The following is a 24,329-nucleotide window of genomic DNA, read 5'->3' on the forward strand; positions in this document are numbered from 1 at the left end:
GTGTGCGCCGACCCCGGTACCGCAGACTCCTGGGTGGCGTCTCCAACTCTTCTTTTGAGGTTTTGATGTCGGGAGTGAACTCTGATGGGAAAAGGCGCCCGGGTTCTCCCCAAAGCGAGTCATCTCGGGTAACGACCCCCCACCCCGCCTAATGTCGACTGGATCAATGAGTAGATACTTTGGGAAATATTATGCAAACGGGATTTACATCTTAAAATACCCGCTGACCTCTCCTCTTGTACTCGATTTTTATCCTGCCGTTAAACCCCAAGAGGCTTTTCAAGGACTCAGCTGACTGTTCCCAAATAATCTGGATAGCATAATTGTTACTGGGAAAAAAAAAATCCTCTTTACATCCAGTCATCTGTTTGGAAAGAGGAGAGGGTTGATTTGTGTTTAGGGTGAAGGAGGCTGAGTTTGGGGGGCCAGGAAGCCTCGGATCATGTCCTAGTTGTGCAGCCTTGGGGGACCATCACTCACTGCCCCTGGCCGGCCTGTCCTGCTCTGTCCACGGAGGGAGTCTGGCTGTGTCTTCTCCAGCTCCCAAACCCTAGCAGTCTGTCTTGCATCTTCCGTGGACCATAGAGAAAATACTTGCAGTATAGACGTGCAGGAATTATTTCCAGTAGCTTTTGTTTCAAATAATTCAGAATTATAGAGTTAAAAAATAAAATAAAACATAAGGGAGAAAAGAGTAGAAAAGCATCTTGCATTTCCTAAACATCTCTGTTAATTGGTAAATATGTACATTTTTAATGTACAGTACAGAGTTTTTCAGAGTCTATTACAAAAAGTTAGCTTTCTGTTAATGTGTAACATGAAGTGGTAATGGGTTTTTCAGTCACATACAAAGGCTTTGGGAAAGTATAAACATCAGTACATGCAACTGTATACAAGCTGCATTGAATTCTTTTATATTTCAGGACAATATCAGAAATTCCTACATCTCTCTCCAGATTTTTCTAAATGAGGCATAATTCACAGACAGCAAATATGCACACGTCTTAATAGTACAACTCCATTAGGTTTTATATACAGAGTGAGTGAAGTGAAAGTCACTCAGTCGTGTCTGACTCTTTGTGACCCCATGGACTGTATTCTGGCCTGAATTCTCCAGGCCAGAATACTGGAGTGGGTAGCCTTTCCTTTCTCCAGGGGATCTTCCCAACCCAGGGATGGAACCCAGGTCTCCCACATTGCAGGCAGATTCTTGACCAGCTGAACCACCAGGGAAGCCCTTTATATACACAGGTACCTGCTTAATCATTATTTCATAAAGATAACAGAGCAATTCCAACTCCACCACCTCTGATTTACCACCCACCCACTCCCCCAAGGTAGCCACTATTCTGACTTTTTTTAGAGAGGAAAAAAAAGTGGTTTGAATTTTATTAGAATCACACTGGTTTAGTCACATTTACTATTCTGACTTCTGATTCCGTGGTTTTTCCTGTTTTTTTGAACTACATGTAAACCAAACCATTATTATGTTTTTTTTTTTAATGTCCAGTTTCTTTGACTCAGCAGTGTGATTATGAGATTCAACTTTGTTCTTAATAACTGTGGTTTTTTGTTTTTGTTTTTTTCAATTGCTAGGTGCTATTTCCTTAGTATGACTAGACTCTGCAGTCTATCCATTCTATTGTTGAAGAACACTTTGTGTGTCTCCAATTTTGTGTAGCGAAGAGTATAACAGTCCTGTGAATACTCTTCTACATGTTTGGGGACAGAAACACTCATTTCTTTTTGGATGATAGCCTCAAATCAAATTCCTAGATTATAGAGAAAGGCATATGTCAGTTTTGGTAGATATTGTCCAGCAGTTTTCTGAAGTGGTTGCACCAGTTTACCTTCCCACTAGCAGCGTATGGAGCTCCTTGGCACATCTTTGCCAAGACTTGCCATTACAGACTTCTTTGAATGAAGCAATAAAGTAAGAGACTAAAAAACAAGGACTTTAAATGTTAAGAAAGCTCTAACTACATTGAATTATCAGATGCCATTCCCATTTCCCTTATACTGTAAGCTCTACCTTTCAAGAAGAATGATGAGGTTTTCTAAGTAGTGCTTAAAAAATGGACACAGACTCTTCATGGCCCTAATTGCATTCTATACTGATCATAGCTAGGAGGAAGATTTCAGGATCTCAGTAGCTGTGATAACTGTTTCATTAGTGTTGGAAAATTCATATTCAGAGCTTTGACTTCCACATTTAGTTGACATCCTTTGATCTTGCTGCTTATCTTACTTTGTTTGCCTGTGACCTGGTAGCCTAAAGGGGACCAACTCAGAAGGAGGTAGACAGAAGGGATGCTCGGTAAAGTTTGGATTGGATGGGGACACCTGATGACCTGGTGTTAAGATTCCCTTTCATCCTAAAAGCCTCATTCTAATCCATGCCATCCTATAAGTTTAGACTGGCTGTTCATTTCTTCTTGGTTACTTTGAATGGATCTATAGTAAATTATCCTCTTAGGTTTCATTATTAACTATTTGGCTCCACTTTTTATCATTAAAAAGGCACTTTCATTAACCCTTTAGTTATTGGTAAAGATTTCGTTCTTGTTGAAGTTTCCTGTTGTTTAATTGAAGAACAGTCAGGTAATGAGATCTTAAGTATGGGAAAGGAAGACATTTATATTCTGGGGGGTGAGGGGGAAGATGAAGAGGGAGCCTGCATGAAGAAGAAAAAGAAGTTTATTTGACAAACTTTTATTGAACACCTATTTCAATGCTAGGCACCATGAGGGTACAAAGATGTAAAAGATGGGGACAGGGGAACATACATATAAATAGTTAATTCAATTCTATTTTTAAAATGCATGGTCATCGCCTTTCTCCAAGAAAACATTTCAGCACAAAGTTTGCTTTCAGTTATTTAAACCTTTCAATACAGTTGTCATGATCCATAGATATCTATAGAAGAAAAATAGCGTGAATCCCAAGATTTTCGTTGCCTGCTGCCGCTGCCGCTAAGTCACTTCAGTCGTGTCCGACTGTGTGCGACCCCACAGACAGCAGCCCACCAGGCTCCCCCATCCCTGGGATTCTCCAGGCAAGAACACTGGAGTGGGTTGCCATCTCCTTCTCCAATGCATGAAAGTGAAAAGTGAAAGTGAAGTCGCTCATTCGTGTCCGACTCTTCGAGATCCCATGGACTGCAGCCTACCAGGTTCCTCCGTCCATGGGATTTTCCAGGCAAGAGTACTGGAGTGGGGTGCCATTGCCTTCTCCATTTCATTGCCTAAGACTACTTAAACATGGATATTACTGGATTTAATGGTTGTGGGAATGAAATGACTCTTCCATTTGAAATTTTTAAAATGAACTGTTCCAGAATGAAATATGGCCATTTATTTTTTAAGATTCTAGGAAGAAGCAATTTTCCAAATGGTTCTTTGAACAAATTTGTTGGCTGCATTTTCCTCCCCAGAGAGCATCCCTGCTCTGTTGAGAAGCCCACAGGATGGCTCAGCTTCATGACTTTCTCTGCAATTCCTTTTATTCCCCACATCTTTTTCATCCTCTAATGAAACTCAGGAAGCGATGTGACAAGAGCCCTTGTCAGTGTTCAAGATTGTGATCTCTCTGAATCTCCAAATAGCCACCAGATATTGCCTTAATCTTTGGGTCAAGATTCTGATTTGGTTTAAAAAAAAAAAACAAATAATCTCAAAAGTATTGTATTTTATCATTGTTCTTTGATTTTGAAAAGGACCTTGAAGAGGAGAGGAATAAGAACTTGGGGGAGGGAAATTGAGGGACTGGAAACTAGCTTGGCCTCATTTTTAATTTGCTTAGTGTGTTCTTGCCATGATGTTGTACCCTTTGGTATTCACTTCAAAATAGCAAAGTCTTGTGAATCTCACAAGACTGAATAAAGCTTTTGGTTTTCATCAAGATGATTTTGTGATCTCATTATTTTTCACATATTGATTTCCAAAAAAGTCTTAGCTTTATCTTAGGTGGCCATACTTCTATGGCTGAAGGTTTTTCTGTTGTTTGGGCGTCAGTGAGATTTATGTATACGTGATTGAATCATGTCTATGGCTAGATCATCCTTAAGATAACAGCTTTTGTAGAACTCTCTGATGATCGTTAGTTGGAACCACGCAATTCTGTTCGATGGGTCCCAATACATGTAGAGGAAATTTAAAAATAATATAAAGTACACACACACTGTTCTTTTGTGGCTAGAGGAATTGCATAAGATCCAAAAGAGGAACTATTATTATTTTTTTAGGTTAAACAGTAAAAGTATTTTTTCACTGCTGTCGTTATAAATCCATTGGTAGCCAAGAATCTGCCATAAAAGTATTTGCAGCCTACTTTAAAACAGGATATTGTCATTATTTCTTTAAACCATTATGATTTTTTAAACTTTGATTTATTTTTTTCGGCTGTGCTGGATCTTCCTTGCTGCTTGGGCTCTTTTCTTTAGTTGCAGCTACTCTCTAGTTGTGGGTGCGCGGGCTTCTCATCACCATGGCACGGACCCTAGGCGCTTGTGTTTCAGTGCTCGTGGCAGTGGGCTCAGTAGCTGTGGCTCCTGGGCTCTAGGGCACAGACTCAGTAGTCGTGGAGCACGGTCTTAGCTGCTCCTCCACACGTGGGTTCTTCCCAGATTAGGGATTGAACCCGTGTCTCCTGCAGATTCTTGACCACCCAGTTCCCAGAGAAACCAGTGTGTTCTGATTGTTACATACCCATTGAATTCAGTCTTCTGCTGCTTTGCTATTCGAGTTACAATGTTCCTAATGTTAGGAATTCTGTTCTTGGAGGTGATGCAGTTGAATATGTTAGGGTGAGCAACAGTCAGAAAACTTGAGTTCTTTATTCTGGCCAGGAATGTCTCTGCACTTAAGCTCCTCATTTGTGAAAGGGAGATAAGCAATATCTTACTGCTTCATCAGATAATACCTGTAGAGTGTAGCTTCATTCCATGTCAGACAGGTGCCTCGCAGAAAGAGAGATGCCTCAAGTTGGAAGGAATCGTCAGGATTTAGTTACATGGTTTCTCTCCTTGCCTTCTTAGACCCTTGGGAGCACCATGTGGGCCAGCCAGGTGCCACATAGTTCAGATTCCTGCTCACAGTCTAATGTTGGGGGTGTTGGTGGCACCGGGTAAGCACGTAAAAGGAAAACTACAGTGTAATTTTAGAAATAAGGACCGAGGTTGAGCCTCCAGCACAGACTGAGAAGATAAGAGCAAGGCTTCCCAGAAGAGGTGATGTCAAGTCTTGATTACAAAGTTAAGACTTAGGTGTTTCCCTAGTGGTCCAGTGGCTGAGATTTAGTGCTCTCGATGCAGAGGCCCCGGGTTTAATCCTGGGTCGGGGAACTAGATCCTACATGCCACAACTAACTCTTCACATGCCCCAACTAAGATCTAGCACAGCCAAGTAAATAAATAAAAGAAAGGTAAGACCTGACAGGGGAAGGGGAGAATAAGGACTTTCCAGGCAAACAGGATAGTGAAGAGAACAGTAGAGAGGTCAGAATCACGGAGCAGGTGGACTCTGTAAGTCCATCCTGAGTTGCTGAGGCACAAGGTAAAAGGCCCCCAGGATCGGGGAATTCTCATCTAAGAAGCTGTCAACTCAGAAAATGAAGCCTGTTCAATGGGTAGCTTCTAGAGGCTCAGATGTGTGTGATGTGTAAGGAGTGTTTCAGTGATGCGATAAAGGACTTGGATGTTCTCCTGTGGCCCAAGAGTCTCTGGAGGGAACTCAGGGGGTCCACTGTGTCCTTTAGGGTGTGTGTATGTGTGTGTATTGTGTGTATGTGTGTATATGTGTGTATTGTGTGTGTATGTGTGTATGTGTGTGTTTGTATGTGTATATTATGTGTGTATGTGTGTATATCTCTGTGTATTGTGTGTATGTGTGTATATATTGTGTTTGTGTGTATATGTGTGTTTGTGTGTATGTGTGTGTATATCGTGTGTGTGTGTATTGTGGTTGTGTGTGTGTGTGTATTGGTGTGTTATGTGTATGAATGTATGTGTATATTGTGTGTGTGTTTGTGAGGGTTAATTGCTTTCATCAGATTTTTCTTGTGACTCAAGAAAGGGCGAGGACCAGTGCTGTAGGCTGTTTAGGGGTTTGAAGGTGAGGAGCGAGAGCATGTCGGAGCACTGGCATGTATTCCAGAGGACAGTTTTGGGGTCTGTGTCGAGGATGGATGTCAGGCAGACAGGACATGGCGGAGAGGTCAGCAAGGAAGCAGTTGGCAGTCTTCCAGGCCAGACGCGACAAGGACTGGAGTAGGGGCAGTGGTGGTAGACAGGCAGGGCCATGCAGAGCTGTGGGGATTATCTGGAGGTCAAAATGTCACGGCTTGGCAGCCGCCTGGATGACGGGAAGTTGGGGGAGAGGGAGGAGTTGAAAGTGACTCCTGGTTTTGGGGACAGTGGGTGTGCTGGCGCTAACAGGGGAGAGGGTAGGGGGCAGAAGGAAAGGGGGGGTTCAGTCTGAGTGTAAGGTTCCTGGGGGCACCCAGATATATAGCCATACACATAGGAGGTATGGATGTGGAACTCCTGAGCAAATGGACTGTCGTTTATTAAAATCATGAGAAAGAGCAGAGACTGGCGAGGATGACAGCGATGAGAGTATCCCAGGCGCAAGGAAGAGCACACGAGTCTCTTTCCCTGGACTCACACTGACCACTTCTGGCTCCACTGGCTGCCATGTATATAGGGTGGGAGAGTTCCCCACACCAAGCAGTTCTTGGGCACCAATTGGATGTCCTACGGTTTAACTCAATTCTGACACTCTCTCCCCGGAGATAGCGTCAGATTCCACAGGTTAAAGGCTCAGAGCCCTCTTGACCCCCGTCAGATGTCAGTGTCAAGTCCAGCTTGCCACCAGCACAGGCTGTAAGTCAGTGGTTCCCAGGAACCCCTCCTTAAGTTTGATGACTTTGCTGGAACAGCTCACAGAATTCAGAAAAACAATCTGCTTGCTAGATTCCTGGTTTATGATGAAAGGATATAACTCCAGGATAGCCAGGTGGAAGAGTTACAGAGGTCAAGGCGAGGGGTGTGGGAGGGCTCGGAAATGTCATCCAATTCACCAAGCCGGAAGCTCACCGGATCTCTCAGTTCAAGAATTGTTATAGAGTTTAATCAGCACACTCCCCTCCCTGTTTGCCCACAGGTCACCCCTCCAACCTCTTAGGACAACCCCCCCAGCCACCACCACCACTCCTGGGGCTGCAGAGGCACCCCGCCCTAAGTCACCTTGTTAGCATAAACTCTGGAGTGCCCAGAAGGGGCTCATTGTGAGTAACAACAGAGACCCGTGTTGCTCAGGAAATTCCAAGGATTTTAGGAGCTTTGTGCCAGGAAAGAGTGCTTCCCAGGTGGCACAGTGGTAAAGAACCCACCTGCCAACGCAGGAGACGCAGGTTCAATCCTGGGGTCAGAAAGATCCCCCAGAGGTGGAAACAGCAACCCACTCCAGTATTCTTGCCTGGAGAATCCCATGGACAGAGGATCCCTGGGGGCTACAGTCTATGGGGTCACAAAGAGTCAGACACTACTGAGCACGCATGCATGGTGCTGGGAAAGACCAAATACGTTTTGATCTAAGGCCAAGTATATTTATTATACCACATGGGTCTACTGCCCTCTTTTACCAAATGAGGAAAGTGGGACCCGAAGAGGTCAAATGACTTACTGAAGTTCCGGGTTATCACAGCAGGTAACCGGCTCCTGAAACACCTGACTCTGAAAGCCAGTGGGACTTGTGTCCAAGAGACCCTAGCAAACAAAGAAACAGTTTGTAAAGGGTTTGCAAAGACTCATTGTGACTATACCCCCAGGCTCAGTGCTGAGGCAACAGACAGAAATAGCCTTCTCCCAGTCTTTTCCTTAAAGAGGCCTATTTCAAAACAAACAAACAAAAAAACTTTTATTGACGTATAGTTGCTTTACAATGCTGTAGTAGTTTCTAGTGAACAGCAAAGCAATTCAGTTATATATATGTGTATATACATATTCTTTTTCAGATTTTTTCCACTACAGTTTATTATAAGACAATGAATATAGTTCCCTCCACTATACAATAGAGCCTTGTTGTTTTTCTCCTTTATATATAGTAGCGTGTATCTGTTAATCCCAAGCTCTTAATTTGTCCCTACCCCAGCCTTCACCTATGGTAACGATAGTTTGTTTTCTATGTCTGAATCTGTTTGTTTTGTAAGTAAGTTCATGTGTACCATTTTTTAGATTCCACATGTAAGTGATACCGTGTGATATTTGTCTCCCTCTGTCTCATACTTCACTTAATATGATAATCACTAGGTCCATCCATGTTGCTGCAAATGGCGTTATTTCATTCTCTTTTATGGCTGAGTGATATTCCATCGTACATGTATACCTCATCTTTACCCGTTTCTCTGTCGATGGGCATTTAGGTTGCTTATGTGTCTTGGCTATTGTAAATAGTGCTGCTATGAACATTAGGGTGAATGTATCTTTTTGAATTATCATTTTGTCCAGATATATGCCCAGAAGTAGGATTTGCAGGATCATACGGTCACTCTGGTTTTTGTTTTCGGCCGTTCCCTGCAGCTTGCAGAATCTTAGTCCTCCGACCAGGGATCAAACCCAGGCTCCCGACAGTGGAAGCATGGAGTCCTAACCCCTGGACCACCAGAGCATTCCCTCTATTTTTATTTTTTTAACTAACCTCCATACTGTTCTCCATGGTGGCTGTACCGATTTACATTCCCACCAACAGTGTAGAGGGGTCCCCTTTTCTCCATACCCACTCCAGCATTTATTATATGTAGACTTTTTGATTATGGCCATTCTGATTGGTGTGAGATGATACTTCAGTGAAATTTTGATTTGCATTTCTCTAATAATTAGCGATGTTGAGCATGTTTTCATGTGCCTATTGACCATCTCTATGTCCTCTTTGGAGAAATGCCTATTTAGGTCTTCTGCCCATTTTTGATGGGTTTTAAAGAGGTCTGTTTTCAACCTAATTTAACATACATCTAGGAGGGGACTGCAATTCTGCCTGAGCCTGGCGAGGCTGGATGCACCATTTACACATTTCCCCTTTGGTATCTCTCTGAAAGGAGGTTATACCTGTATCTAAAACCGTTAGCCTTTGTGACTGCCACCCAGAGGACACATTCCTTGATCTGGTGGCCAGCGGGACTTGCATTTGCGGGTCCCACTGATCTGTAGTGAACAAAGAAACAGTTATTAACTGACTATCCTTCAGGGCTCAGTGCAGAGAAAGCAGACAGAAACACTGGCTCCCATTCTTTCCCTGAAAGAGGTCTGCTTGTGTATTTTAAAAGCCACTGCCTGAGAGTCCAGCCTCACTGTGCATCTAGGTCCTAACTGAGATCTTCCCTTTGTTGCTGTTGTCTTTTGGTTGCTAAGTTATGTCTGACTCCGAGACCCCTTGGACTATAGCACACCAGGCTTTCCTGTCCTTCACTGTTTCCCAGAGATTACTCACACTCACGTCCGTTGAGGCAGTGATGCCATCCAGCCATCTCATCCTGTCAGCCCTTTCTCCTCCTGCCCTCAGTCTTTCTCAGCATCAGGGTCTTTTCCAGTGAGTTCTTCCCATCAGGTGGCCAAGGTACTGGATCTTTAGCTTCAGCATCAGTCCTTCCAGTGAATAGCTGGAGTTGATTTCTTTTAGGATGGACTGGTTTGATCTCCCTGTGGTCCAAGGGACTCTCAAGAGTCTTTGCCAGCACCACAATTCAAAAACATCAATTCTTCAGCACTCAGCCCTTTTTATGGTCCAGCTTTCACGTCCATACACGACTACAGGGAAAACCATGGCTTTGACTATATGGACCTCTATCGGCAAAATGATGTTTCTGCTTTTTAACATGCTGTCTAGATTTGTCATAGCATCCAAGGAGCTATTGCCTTTTAATTTCGTAGCTGCAGTCACTGTAACCAGTGATTTTGGAGCCCAAGAAAATAAAATCTCCTCCCCTTTAGGACACTGGCAAATCATGACACATCCTTACTACTGGGAGCCAATAAGCACAAAAAAGGTAATTTATGAAACTACCAAGAACTCCTTATTGGCAAATTCAGACTTAAACTGAAGAAAGTAGGGAAAACCACTAGACCATTCAGGTATAACCTAAATCAAATCCCTTATGATTATACAGTGGAAGCGAGAAATAGATTTAAGGGACTAGATCTGATAGACAGAGTGCCTGATGAACTATGAACGGAGGTTTGTGACATTGTACAGGAGACAAGGATCAAGACCACCCCATGGAAAAGAAATGCAAAAAAGCAAAATGGCTGTCTGAGGAGGCCTTACAAATAGCTATGAACAGAAAAGAAATGAAAAACAAAGGAGAAAAGGAAAGATATAAGCATCTGAATGCAGAGTTCCAAAGAATAGCAAGGAGAGATAAGAAAGTCTTCCTCAGTGATCAGTGCAAAGAAATAGAAGAAAACAACAGAATGGGAAAGACTAGAGATCTTTTCAAGAAAATTACAGATCCCAAGGGAACATTTCATGCAAAGATAGGCTCGATAAAGGACAGAAATGGTATGACCTAACAGAAGCAAAAGATATTAAGAAGAGGTGGCAAGAATACACAGAAGAACTGTACAAAAAAAGAGCTTCACAACCCAGATAATCACGATGGTGTGATCACTCACCTACAGTCAGACATCCTAGAATGTGAAGTCAAGTGGGCCTTAGAAAGCATCATTACGAACAAAGCTAGTGGAGGTGATGGAATTCCAGTTGAGCTATTTCAAATCCTAAAAGATGATGCTGTGAAAGTGCTGCACTCAATATGCCAGCAAATTTGGAAAACTCAGCAGTGGCCACAGGACTGGAAAAGGTCAGTTTTCATTCCTATCTCAAAGAAAGGCAATGCCAAAGAATGCTCAAACTATCACACAATTGCACTCATCTCACATGCTAGTAAAGTAATGCTCAAAATTCCCCAAGCCAGGCTTCAGCAATACGTGAACCGTGAACTACCAGATGTTCAAGCTGGTTTTAGCAAAGGCAGAGGAACCAGAGATCAAATTGCCAACATCCGCTGGATCATGGAAAAAGCAAGAGAGTTCCAGAAAAACATCTATTTCTGCTTTATTGACTATGCCAAAGCCTTTGACTGTGTGGATCACAATAAACTGGAAAATTCTGAAAGAGATGGGAATACCAGACCACCTAACCTGCCTCTTGAGAAACCTATATGCAGGTCAGGAAGCAACAGTTAGAATTAGATATGGCACAACAGACTGGTTCCAAATAGGGAAAGGAGTATGTCAAGGCTGTATATTGTCACCCTGCTTATTTAACTTATATGCACAGTACATCATGAGAAATGCTGGGCTGGAAGAAGCACAAGCTGGAATCAAGATTGGGGAGAGAAATATCAATAACCTCAGATATGCAGATGACACCACCCTTATGCCAGAAAGTGAAGAGGAACTAAAAAGCCTCTTGATGAAAGTGAAAGAGGAGAGTGAAAAGTTGGCTTAACGCTCAACATTCAGAAAATGAAGATCATGGCATCTGGTCCCATCACTTCATGGGAAATAGATGGGGAAACAGTGGAAACAGTGTCAGACTTTATATTTGGGGGCTCCAAAATCACTGCAGATGGTGATTGCAGCCATGAAATTAAAAGACGCTTACTCCTTGGAAGGAAAGCTATGACCAACCTAGACAGCATATTGAAAAGCAGACATTACTTTGCAAACAAAGGTCCATCTAGTCAAGGCTATGGTTTTTCCAGGGGTCATGTGAGAGTTGGACTGTGAAGAAAGCTGAACACCAAAGAATTGATGCTTGTGAACTGTGGTGTTGGAGAAGACTATTGAGAGTCCCTTGGACTGCAAGGAAGTCCAACCAGTCCATCCTAAAGGAGACCAGTTCTGGATGTTCATTGGAAGGACTGATGCTGAGGCTGAAACTCCAGTACTTTGGCCGCCTCATGTGACAAGTTGACTCATTGGAAAAGACTCTGATGCTGGGAAGGATTGGGGGCAGGAGGAGAAGGGGACGACAGAGGATGAGATGGCTGGATGGCATCACCGACTCGATGGACATGAGTTTGAGTGAACTCCGGGAGTTGGTGATGGACAGAGAGGCCTGGTGTGCTGCAATTCATGGGGTCGCAAATAGTCGGACACAACTGGGCAACTGAACTGAACTGAACTGAACCAAGAACTAAGCCTGGGTGGAAGGATAAGATTTCTTCTACAAGAGGCTATTCTGTGAAGACTGGCTGTTTTATCTAATCCACAGAAACCAACAGAGATAATCAAAGAAGAAGAAAGAAAGGAGTGTGTTTCAAACAAAAGAATAAGATAAAACTCCAGAAACAAACCTTAGTGAAATGGAGATAAGTGATTTACCTGTAAAGAGTTCAAAATAGGACTTCCCTGGTGATCCACTGGTTAAGAATCCCCTTGCCAAAGCAGAGGGTGTGGGTTCTATTCCTTGTTTGGGAAGATTCCACATGCTGTAAGGCAACCGAGTCCACGTGTCACAACTACTGAGCCCACACTCTAGAGCCTGTGTGATCCAACAAGAGAAGCCACGGCAATGAGAAGTCTGATAACCTTGACTAGGGAGTAGCCCCCACTCTCTGCAACAAGACAAAGCCCACAGGCAGCGAAGAAGACCCAGCGCAGCCGAAAATAAATAAATAAATAAATAGTTGTTTTTTTAAAAAAGATTCAAACTAACAGTCATAAAGATGCTCACTGATGCTCCCTGAGAACAATACATGAATAAAGTGAGAATTTCCACAGAGAGAGAAAGGTTAAGAAGAATACAATAACTGAAAAATTCGGAAAAGAAGTTCACCAACCAACTAGATAGAGTGGAATTCATCCAATCAGAGGAGCAATAAGGGAAAAAAGAAGAGAGTGAAGACAGTTTAAGGGACTGAACAGATAGCATCAAACTAAACTAATAGTCATATTATAGGTGTCCCAAAAGATGAAGAGAAAGAGAAAGGGCACAACATTTATTCAAAGAGATAATGGCTGAGAAATCCCCTCATCTGGGGAAAAGCAACAGACATCCAGGTCCAAGAAGTCCAGAGACTTCCAGATAAGATGAATGTAAAGAGACCTGCTGAGACACATTATAGATACACTGTCAGAAACTAAAGACAAGGAGAAAATCCTAAAGGCAGCAAGAAGAGAAACAGCGGACCCTCTGTAGTACTATCAGCAGATTTTTCAGCAGAGACTTTGTAGGCCAGAAAGGAATGGCATTATACATTTGAAATACTAAAAGAAAACAACAGCTAACCAAGAATACCTGGCAAACTGTCCTTCAACAATTCTTTAAAGAATACTTCCTGATTTCATTAATTTGGCCGTGTTGGGTCTTAGTTGCAGCATGCAGGATCTCTTTCACTGCAGTGCACGGATTCCTTGGTTGTGGTGAGTGGGCTCAGTAGTTGTGGTACGTGGACTCCAGAGTGCACTGGCTTCAGTGGTGGGGCTAGCAGGCTTAGTTGCTCCAAGGCACGTGGGATCTGCCCAAACCAGCGACCAAACCTGTGTCCCCTGTATTGGCTGGTGGATTCTTAACCACTGGGCCACCCGGGAAGTTCCTAATCAGTTTTAAAGACACACACAGACTAAAAGTAAAGGGATGGAAAAAGATACTGCATGCTCATGGAAACCAAATGTGGAGACATCTATACTTACATCAGAAAAAATAGACTTTAGCCAAAGACTGTCATAAGAGGTAAAAAGGGTCAATGAAAGAAAGGGTCACCCCATAGAGGATATGACATGTGTAAATATTTATGCACCTGACATGGGAGCACCTAAAGAAATTAAGCAAATAAGCAAATGCTAACAGACCTGAAGGGAGAAATAACAATGCAATAACACAAAGGGACTTCAGTACCCCAGTTTCAACAAAGGATAGATCATGTAGACATGGAATCAATAAGGAAACATCGGACCTAACAGACATTTACAGAACATTCCATCTAACAGCAGTGAATATACAGTCTTCTCAAGCTCACTTGGAACATTCTCCAGGATGTTTCTGATCACAGAAATCAGCTACAAGAAGAAAAGTGGGAAATTCAAAATTATGTGATGATAAAACAGCATTTGCACGTTTTGTATCTCTATGTCACATTTTGGTAATTCTCACAATATTTCAAATGTTTTCACTATTATTATAGTTGTTTTGGTGATCTTTGATCAGTGATCTTTGATGTTACTACTACAATTCACTGAAGGCTCAGATGATGGTTACCATTTTTTAGCAAGAAAGTATGTTTTAGTTAAGGTATACACCTTGTATTCTTAGGTATAATGCTGTTGCACGCTTAAAAGGCTACACTGTACCATAAACGTAACTTGTATACGCACCAGGAAACAGTAAAGAAAAACATGGCTGGTATACAAATAACCAGTCCTCAGCTGCACTAGCCTCACTTCAAATGCTTGATGCTAAATGCAGCTAAAGACCACCCTGTTGAACAGCACAGATAAGGAATATTTCCATCACCCAAGAATGTTCCCTTGGAAAACACTGCTGTAAGGACCTCTGCTCAAGATTTATAGTAAGACTTGCCTTTTGTGAAATTATACTTCCTGCATGCTTTCCTGTTGGCCACTTTCCCTTGATGACATTTTGTTTTATTATAAGATGAATACATATTTTCTTTTTAAGGTGTGCATGTACCAACATCACTGCCTTTGTTTGCTTTCACAGTTTTTTCCGCAATGATATTCCAGACTATTACAAATCAAGATCTGCCTGAGATCAAGTGTGTTTTAATCAACCATGGAAACAATGATTCATCAATGGGGACATCATCTTCGAATCCCATGGTAAAGTAATAGTAAAATGACAATTTTAGCTATTTTCTCTGGAGACCATATTTTGTAAGCTATTGAGACCTGCTATGGCTTATGAGCTTTTCTTTTTACGTATTTAAGTAACTATGCACTCATATGGGGTATTGATGAGCATCTCTCCTCATTGTTACCTGGGACTCCATCCCAACAAGAGTCACATTCTCTTCGGGCTTAGATTTTGGAAGGACAGTAATACTCAGAATGAATAAGAAACAAAGATTTCCTTTTCTCCTTAAAATAAAGCCAGGCTTCTCTCTCAAGCCCTGAATCTCTAAATTTCCAACTGCCTCCTGGGTTTACATAAATAGATTTTTTCCATTTGCTCATTAAGACCCACCTATATAATTTACTTCATTTCTATTTCCCCAAACATCTTGCTTTAATGGATTTCTGTTTACAGCCCCATCTAGATCCTAAGCTTGAAAGCTCAGCCTCACTCTGGACTGCTTCCTTTCTCTGCTCTCACATTTGGTCAGTTACCAAGTCTTATCAATTTCCTTTCTTTCCTAGTTCTTATTTAACCACCTCATATTCTCCAGTCTCCCTGCTGCTGCTAAGTCGCTTTAGTCCTGTCCGACTCTGTGCGACCCCAGAGACGGCAGCCCACCATGCTCCCCCGTCCCTGGGATTCTCCAGGCAAGAACACTGGAGTGGGTTGCCATTTCCTTCTCCAATGCATGAAAGTGAAAAGTGAAAGTGAAGTCACTCAGTCATGTCCAACTCTTAGCGACCGCCATGCGGACTGCAGCCCACCATGCTCCTCCGTCCAGTCTCCCTGCCACTTCCCTAATTCCAGCCCTCAGAGTCACAATAATATTGTAAGTGACTTCTTCCTTCTACAGTTCAGCTCAGATAGGGCTGCTGGACTTCTTTTTTTTTTCTCTCTCTTAATTAATTTTGGGCTGCACCGAGTCTCTGTTGCTTTGCATGTACTTTCTCTGGTTGCAGAGATCTGGGGCTACTCTAGATGATGTGCTCAGGCTTCCCTTGCGAACACAGGCTCTAGGATGCGTGGGCTTCAGCAGTTGTGGCACACAGGCTTAGTTGTCCCATGGCATGTGGGATCTTCCCCACCCAGGGATCGAACCCGTGTCCCCTGCTTTGGTAGGTGGCTTCTGTACCCCTGAGCCACCAGGGAGGCCCCCAGACTATTCTTCTTGAAGCATAGCTACATTCTTTACAGCCTGGCTTGGTCTTCTCATGACTTCAACTGACGTGCGTATCACTCCATAAACTGGCTCTGACTCCTTCAAGTTCCACCCTTGTTTCTCATTACTCTTCTTAATGCTACTCAGCTAACATAGCCTAGGTGTTTACTCAAATGAAGGAAGCTTAAATGATCAAGAAACTGAAAATATTAGAAGTCTATATACAATAAAATGTGAACATAAATTAACCAATTCTATGGTTTTTATCCAGTTCAGGATTCATACAAAGCTATAGTTACTCTGTTTTCTTTTATAGAGTACACATAACATGGAAGCATAGTTTGTTTGTTTATTTACTTACTTATTTGGGTTTAAATTTTTAACAGATGTTGTTGTCATTAACACATTGGCTTGTTAATAATTAAGACGTTTGGCATACATGATATTTTAGTGCAGACAAGAGAAAATTTTACTATTATTTGCTGTGATGTTTTAAATGTTTAGTGTCTTTTCAATGTGAGAAAATAGCTGCACACATTTAAGTGCTTTCTTATAAACCACGATCTTTAAAAAAAAAAATCCATGATGATTGGTCTTGGTTCCTAGTATTAAGCTCTGTATTATCTTTTTTATGTAGAATAAATTGTATTCTTATGCAATATTCAGGATTGTATTAAGACCTAGTAGTTCCTAAACCACATCAAGCAACCATCCTAACCGTGGCAAAACTGAACTTTCGCCTTCCTAAAGCTGAAGCTGCTCCTTCTGGGTATTTTCCTACTTTGATGTGAGATAGATTATTAGGGTGTCGGCGGCTTTTCTCAAAAGCAGTTTTGATTTCTTCCATAGTTCACGGTTCTCAGATGAGACATCTTTCTAAAACTCATAGTTCACAGGTTTTTTGAAGAACCAAGCACTCTTTAGTTGACTAAGCTGGCCAAGGCAGCTCTAATAAATAAGCAACTCCATCCTGAGCTGTATCACAGTATAGCCTGGAATCAAAATAGGATTATTTTACTGTTTCCACAATTCACTTAATTGTTATTTCAGATCTGAGATTTCCCATCATTATCATTTCTGTTTGAAGATTAAGGTGGTGTGTCCTGAGTTTCTCCCCTACAAGGCTACTATTTTTCCTTTGTAGTTAAAAAGGATTGTGGGGAGATACAAATATTCTGTTTCTTCTCTGTTTTTCACCCACTGATTTTAGCATCCACTGGTGGATCTTGCCTATAACCATTATTACTGTGAAGTTTTCCTAATGATGAGCTTCTTTGCCCCCTTGTTCCCTAACTGGAATTAGGGAACAATTCCCTAACTTGTTCCTAACTGGAATTCTTCTGTGAGGAAGAGCTGTGCCTTCTCTCCATCAGTCTAGACTTATAGATACTTATTTTATTGCATGGATTATAGCCCCAAACTAACACTTTATTTTGTGGCTCAGATATTTCCAGCTTTGGTCACTGGGAGCTACTTCAGCTTGGTTCCTGTGTCTTTTCAACATGTCCCCATAATTTTTGAAGCACACCCTTACTTTTTGGCACTACAGCATAGTTCAGACTCATCTTGTATTTTTCCTTTGCTGGCCCTGGAACTAACCACTTCTCCAAGAAGCATTGGTTTCATGGAGAATAGTATTTAGAAACCAAGATCTGAGAGCTGAGTGTGCTTATTGCTCCTGAGCATTGTTGCTTCTGGGTCTTCTTGGCAGACACAGGTAGGCTATATATGCTTGTATACTGCCTGCACCCCCCATCCATACAGACTATATTTATCTCTTTATCATCTCTATCTATCTATGTATCACCATGAATGCATGCTGATAACTGTGAATTCAATTCAGCACCAAAGGGTTCATTCTACCTTTCTCTCTTTCCTCAGTTGTACTTCTCTCTCTGACAGTAAGACCCCTGGCTTTCATTATCTGAAATAATCTACTTTATTATCATTCAATAATAATATTCATTTCTGGTGTAAATGGCAGCCCACTCTAGTATTCTTGCCTGGAGAATCCTGTGGACAGAGTCTGTAGCCTGGTGGACTACAGTCCCCGGGGTCGCAAAGAGTCGGACATGACTGAGGCGACTTAGCATACACGTGCTGGTGTGTCAGAATTGCTAACCCACATCCCAGTGAGAAAAAGATTTACCAACTAGAATACAGTGCGTGTGTGCTAAGTCTCTTCAGTCGTGTCCAACTCTTAGCGACGCTATGGACTGTAGCCCCCAGGCTTCTCTGTCCATGAGATGCTCCAGGCAAGAATATTGGAGTGGGTTGCCACGCTCTTTTCCAGGGGATCTTCCTGACCCGGGGATTGAACCCATGTCTCTAACGTCTCCTGCATTGGCAGGCAGGTTCTTTACCACTAGCACCACCCTGGGAAGCCCCTGGGAATACAGTACTTGTGTGTAATTCTTTTTGTCTTTAACCTCATACCATCCAAAGCATTCTTTTCCCAAGTTACTTAGGTTTGTTCCTTTCTTTCCCAATCCCTTCACTCTGATTATATTAGTTATTTGTGATGCAGTTAAGTTCACTTGGTTTGCATTCCATTTTGAGTTCCTCCATATCCTGGTTGACGTTAATGATTTATTTTGTGAGTATCTGAAACGTGATTATGGTCCTGAAAGCTAAAGCTATGTGATAAAAGACATACTCAGAGAAGTGTCGTGCCTTCTTCATCCCTGCTTCCAAGTCTCCTCCTTTCCCCATCTATCTCCTGTACTGAGCCGGTCCCTTAAGTTTTCTATGTTAGTCCTGTATTTCTTGTGCACAAATGAGCAGATACATGTGTATTGTCTTAGTCGCCTTCCTTGTTACCCAAAGGATAGTGTAACTGAAAGTAGAAACATTTTGAACCCAGCTTTCTTCACTTAGCATCTGTCCAGGAAATCACTGCAAATCAGTTCATGGCGCTTGTCCTCATCCTTCTCTATAACTGCGTGTCCTCAATTGTGTGGATGGACCACAATTTATTCCATCACTCTGCTGTGTGTGAGCGCTTAAGTGCTTCCCTATGTGCAAGCACTTAGGTGGTTTCTAATATTTTGCAATTATAAATGATGTTCAATCAGTTGTTGGACGTACAGTCTTCAAAATGGGATTGCTGGCTGAGAGGGTAAAGTGCATAATAGTTCTATTAGGTGTTGGTGAATTCCAGACCCCCCCTAGAAGGGTGCACCAGTTTGTCTTTCTCCAGCAACGTATGAGAGTGGATATTTCCTTATAGCCTCACCAACAAAATTTTGCTAGTGTGATAGGTAAGTGCTATCTCAATGTTGTTTGAGTTTTTCTGATCATATGTGAATTTAAACATTTTCTCATGGGTTCAAGAGCCATTCTTTATAATGTTTTTGTGAATTGTCTATTTATTTCTTTTTCCCTTTTTTCTATCATGTTTTTGCTTCTGTGTCTCTCAGTGTTAAAAAAAATTCTTTACATATTAGGGGTATTAGCGCTTTATTTGTCATATGCATAGCACATATTTTCTTCTAGCATGTCAGGGTTTTGTTGTTGTTGTTTTTCTTGCTTTACTTTATTCTGAGTCCATCTTTTAATATCCAGCTCAGTTGCTGCACTCCAGTGGAGCATCTCCACCCCCACTGTCCCCGCCTGGAAGTCACTTCTCCCTGCTCTGAAGGTCCAGAGCCCTTAAATGCACCTTCCGAAGTTGTGCACTTCTGTTTATCAGGCACATCACATTTCACTTTGTTTTGCTATTTCTTCCTGTTGTTGTTGTTCAGTGGCTCAGTTGTGTCTAACTCTTTGTGACCCCATGGACTGCAGCACACCAGGCTCCCCTGTCCTTCATCACCTCCTGGAGCATGGTCAAGCTCATGTTCATTGAGTCGGTGGTGCTATCCAAACATCTCATCCTCTGCCGCCCTTTTCTGAATTTGGGGGTAGCACAATTCAACCTATAACAGTCTATAAAGCATTTTTAGAAATGCAGCCTAAAATTGTCTTTTCCTTAGAGAATTATAAATGATATGAACTTTAGTCAGTGGTATGTCCTCCATGGGTTATGATGCGCTCGCGTGTTGTATGCAGGATTTCCACATGTATGTATTTGGTAAAGTTTCCAGCTAAAAGGAAGAGTTATTAAACCTGCCCTTGTAGTAAATTCACGTTGTTTCATCGATGGCGTAGGCATCAGAATCCCGGGAAGACCTGGCGTGTGCCTTGAGGCCCGAGGGCGCAGAGACCATCTACGAAGCGGCCACGGTGCAGGTGGACGTGGCTGCGTCCATCACACTGCAAGTGCTGGTCTCCGCCCCAGGGAACACTTCCTGTCTCTGGGTCTTTAAACACAGCTACCTAAACTGCCAGCCACACTTCGATTTACAAAACAGGTAAGTGGGAGCCAGGGCGGCAATGTGTAACCACAAGGATTTTTGAAGGAATACTTTCTTCCCATTAAAAAAAAAAGACATTCTTGCTTCATTTGGAGTTTCTTTTCAAACTGCTGTAGACGTCCATTGTAACTCTTATCTCCAGTGAAGTAAAGTGAACCAAAAAATTAGTTAAGTCATGGATTCATGACATTTTGTAGCAGTCAAAATGCACAGGGTAAACAACACAAAAAGTGAGTCCTAATGTAAACTACGGACTTAAGTTAAAATCAGTATTGGTTCATCACTTGTAGCAAATACACCACATGTATGCAAGATGTTAGTAACAAGAAAACGGGGTGGTGGGGTGGATGGGGAAGGATGTGTTCAGGATCTCTGTGTTTATGCTGTTTTCCCATAAATGTAAAATTGTACTAAAAAATAAAGTCTATTAATTTAAAAAGTTATATAGACATATATGGTATATTTAGGGCCTAAAACAGAGAAGGTGACGGCACCCCACTCCAGTACTCTTGCCTGGAAAATCCCATGGACGGAGGAGCCTGGTAGGGTGCAGTCCATGGGGTTGTGAAGAGTCAGACATGACTGAGCGACTTCCCTTTCACTTTTCACTTTCGTGCATTGGAGAAGGAAATGGCAACCCCCTCCAGTGTTCTTGCCTGGAGAATCCCAGGGACAAGGGAGCCTGGTTGGCTGCTGTCTATGGGATCACACAGAGTTGGACACTACTGAAGTGACTTAGCAGCGGCAACAGCAGGGCGTAAGAAGGGCTTCCCAGGTGGTGCTAGTGGTAAAGAATCCACCTGCCAATGCAGGAGACATAGGAGATGCAGGTTCTATCCCTGGGTTGGAAAGATCCCTTGGAGGAGGAAATGGCAACCCACTCCAGTATTCTTCCCTGGGAAATCCCATGGACAGAGGAACCTGGTGGGCCATAGTCCATGGGGTTGGACATGACTGAGATTCTGAGCAGCCAGGGCCTAAGAACGCAGTGATAGCTGACAAAATGTAAAACAAATAGTGAAAAGGATTTTAAAGGTGGCTGTTTTCAAAAAATTTTATTTATGTATTTTATTTTTGGCTCCACTGGATCTTCATGGCTATGCGTGGACTTTCTCTAGTTGCAGTGAGTGGGGGCTTCTCTCTCACTGTAGTGCAAGGGCCTCTCATTGCAGTGGCTTCTCTTGCTGGATCACACAGGCTCTAGAGTGCAGGCTCAGTAGTTGTGGAGCATGGGCTTGGTTGCCTCACAGGATGTAGATTCTTCCCAGGCCAGGGATCAAATCCCCTGCATCGGCAGGCAAAGTATAAACCACTGGACCATCAGGGAATTCCAACGGCTTGTGTTTTCATTTGTCTTAAAGATAAAAAATTAGAAAATTTCTCTTCCATTCTGGTTAAAGTAGCAAGGAGCTGACTAGTTAAAGTAGTGAGAAGCTTCTTTCTGGGAATTGTTTACCTGTTTTGTTTTCCAGTATGATGAGCAGAATTGCAATGTGTGATATCATGAAACATTAGAAATTGACCTCTGTGTGGCGAGCATTGGTGTCAGGATCCAGAAACACGTCTTAGATTGACAGCAAAGCCCTGACTCTAACCCTGTGCTGACGCAGCCCCCTGCTGTCCATGACCAGGGAGGGTAGGAAGCAGGCAGCACGGGCCATTTGAATGCCCACTTACTAATTCTGCAATGCTTTATTCTCTAATTCTTGGGTTGTTCTGGCATCCCCAAACTAGCAGAGGCATTGTCTTTCTAGAAGCAGTGCAGAAAACGGCCCCTCAATGACCCAAAGAGGGCTCCATGCCACCTATCTGGGACACGGGAGAACACCCAGGATTGGCTTGTACCAAGGATTCGAATTTGTTTCTATAAGGTCAGACCAACATTGAAGTAGTTTTCAGGCCAGTAGCTATAATTCTGAAGTCTGGTTCTAAACCTTAGAGCACATTCATTTTCCTTTCCTCTTTTGAGGCCATATTACTCACTTCTCTTTTTTTGCTTACGTTTACCTTGGGGTTAAAGCAAAGCACTATGTTATTAAGAATTTTGCCTTAAAGAAATGTTCCAATAATTTCATTAAAATCTAATACCACATGATGTTATCACTCTGTGTATGCTAAAAAGCATGTAAATGATCATTTTTTCCACACACCACAGAATTCCGATAAAACAAAATGAAATCTCTTCTTAGAGACTAATATATATACATATATATTATATGTATATAGGCATATAGATATATAGATATACATATATAAAATGCCACGACAGCTCTTGGAGTGAGACCAAAAAGAAAAATAAAAAAATTAGGGTTCTTTTTACTCTGCTGAAAGAGTGCCTTTTTTTGTTGTAGGTCAGGCAGCCAAAGTCATAGGTCTTTTGTGGGTCAGTTAACCTAGTACCAAGACATTTTTAGCAACTTCTCCATAGCAAAGAGTTACAGAAATTAAGGGCTTCCCAGGTGGTACAGTGATAAAGAATCGGCCTGCCAATACAGGAGACACAAGAGACCCGGGTTCGACCTCTTGGTTGGGAAGATCCCCTGGAGAAGGCAATGGCAGCCCACTCCAGTATTCTTCCCGGGAGAATCCCATGGACAGAGGAGCCTGGTGGGCTACAGTCCATGGGGTCGCAAAGAGTCAAGACACAACTGAGCACACACGCGCACACACACACACACACACTCACACAGAAATCCGCTCTCAGACTCAGATCTGATAACCATCTCAGAGTTTTGTATGAGATCCCCAAGAGTTCACACATGATACTAGGAATGTGAAGAGTTCAGAGAAAGAAAGCACGTCAAAACACCTGCATGAGCAAAAAATACATATTTGCCGTTGTTTGGTCGCTAAGTCGTGTCTGACTCTTTGTGACCCTATAGACTGTAGCCCGCCAGACTCCTCTGTCCATGGGGATTCTCCAGGCAAGAATACTGGAGTGGGTTGCCATGCCCTTCTCCAGGGGATCTTGCTGACCCAGGGACTGAACCCACATACATCTGTTACATCCTCTGCACTGGCCGGCAGGTTCTTCACCACTAGTGCCCCCTGGGAAACGAAGGCCCCTAGCCAGACTGATCTTTACCAAGTATCTGAAGACTTAGAAATACTCACATTGAGACATCTCTCTCCTTGTATCCATGTAATGTATCAGTGTGATTATTATCTCACAGGAAAATGCTTTGTGTCTGATTTTACTTGAATTCTTCCCCCTGGAGGGATAGGGCACAAAACGGACTATTCTTAGTCTCAGCGCATCTTGCTTGTTCCGTCATGTGGTTCTGCAAACGGGGCACCAAGGCATGTGACCAGGTGGCTGGCAGACAAGCCTTCGGAGGATGCTTTGTCATTGGCAGGAATGCTGCCCTGCTACCAAGGAAGGCATCCCACCAAGTCTATGTGGTTTTGGCAGGAGTTTTGCCTCCAAGGGGCTTGGGTAGCATGAGGTGAAGGCGCTCACTCCGTAGGGAGGGACCGGATCAAGGTCAAGGTCAAACTAACAAGGCCCAAGCTGGGTGTCGGGCGCAGGACAGGAGCTTTGTTCTCCACGGAGATGAACCAGAGCTGCCCAACTGCCTTCTGACTCAGTGTGAAATTTGATGGTTTTTGTTTCACACGTTTTCCAGATTAACCAGTTCTCTTTCTTGTGTTTCAGAGGAGTTTTTTCCATGGTCATTTTGAAAATGACAGAAACCCAAGCTGGAGAATACCGACTTTTGATTCAGAGTGCAGCTACCAATTACACAGTATTGTTTACAGTGAGTATAAGAAGTAAGTGCCATTTGCTCCTAGGTTTTCTCAATATTCTAAAGGGGTGGTTGGAATCTAAGAGCTCTTACCAGGTGCCCCAGACAGTTTAACCAGGTTTCCCTAGACATGTGGCTGAATTAATTGAACTCAGTTCAACCTCCCCCATCGCCTATTGAGACTCTGCTGTGACCCACAGACTGAGAGTGAGGG

The 24,329-nt window shown here is 42.7% G+C and overlaps 1 protein-coding gene across 1 annotated transcript in view; it reads left to right on the top strand.

Annotated features, from left to right (window-relative positions):
- The first annotated feature begins 6,296 nt into the window (after nucleotides 1-6,296).
- Nucleotides 6,297-24,329, top strand: part of FLT3 (fms related receptor tyrosine kinase 3) — a 59,861-nt gene continuing 41,828 nt past the window's right edge. Inside the window, exons 1-4 of the mRNA XM_068984357.1 lie at nucleotides 6,297-6,411; nucleotides 14,721-14,839; nucleotides 20,164-20,366; nucleotides 24,025-24,140. Of these exons, the coding sequence (XP_068840458.1) occupies nucleotides 6,297-6,411; nucleotides 14,721-14,839; nucleotides 20,164-20,366; nucleotides 24,025-24,140 (553 nt within the window). The remainder of the gene's footprint in view (nucleotides 6,412-14,720; nucleotides 14,840-20,163; nucleotides 20,367-24,024; nucleotides 24,141-24,329) is intronic.

The sequence above is a fragment of the Capricornis sumatraensis genome, chromosome 12 (assembly GCF_032405125.1).
Source record: "Capricornis sumatraensis isolate serow.1 chromosome 12, serow.2, whole genome shotgun sequence".
Lineage (NCBI taxonomy): Eukaryota > Metazoa > Chordata > Mammalia > Artiodactyla > Bovidae > Capricornis > Capricornis sumatraensis.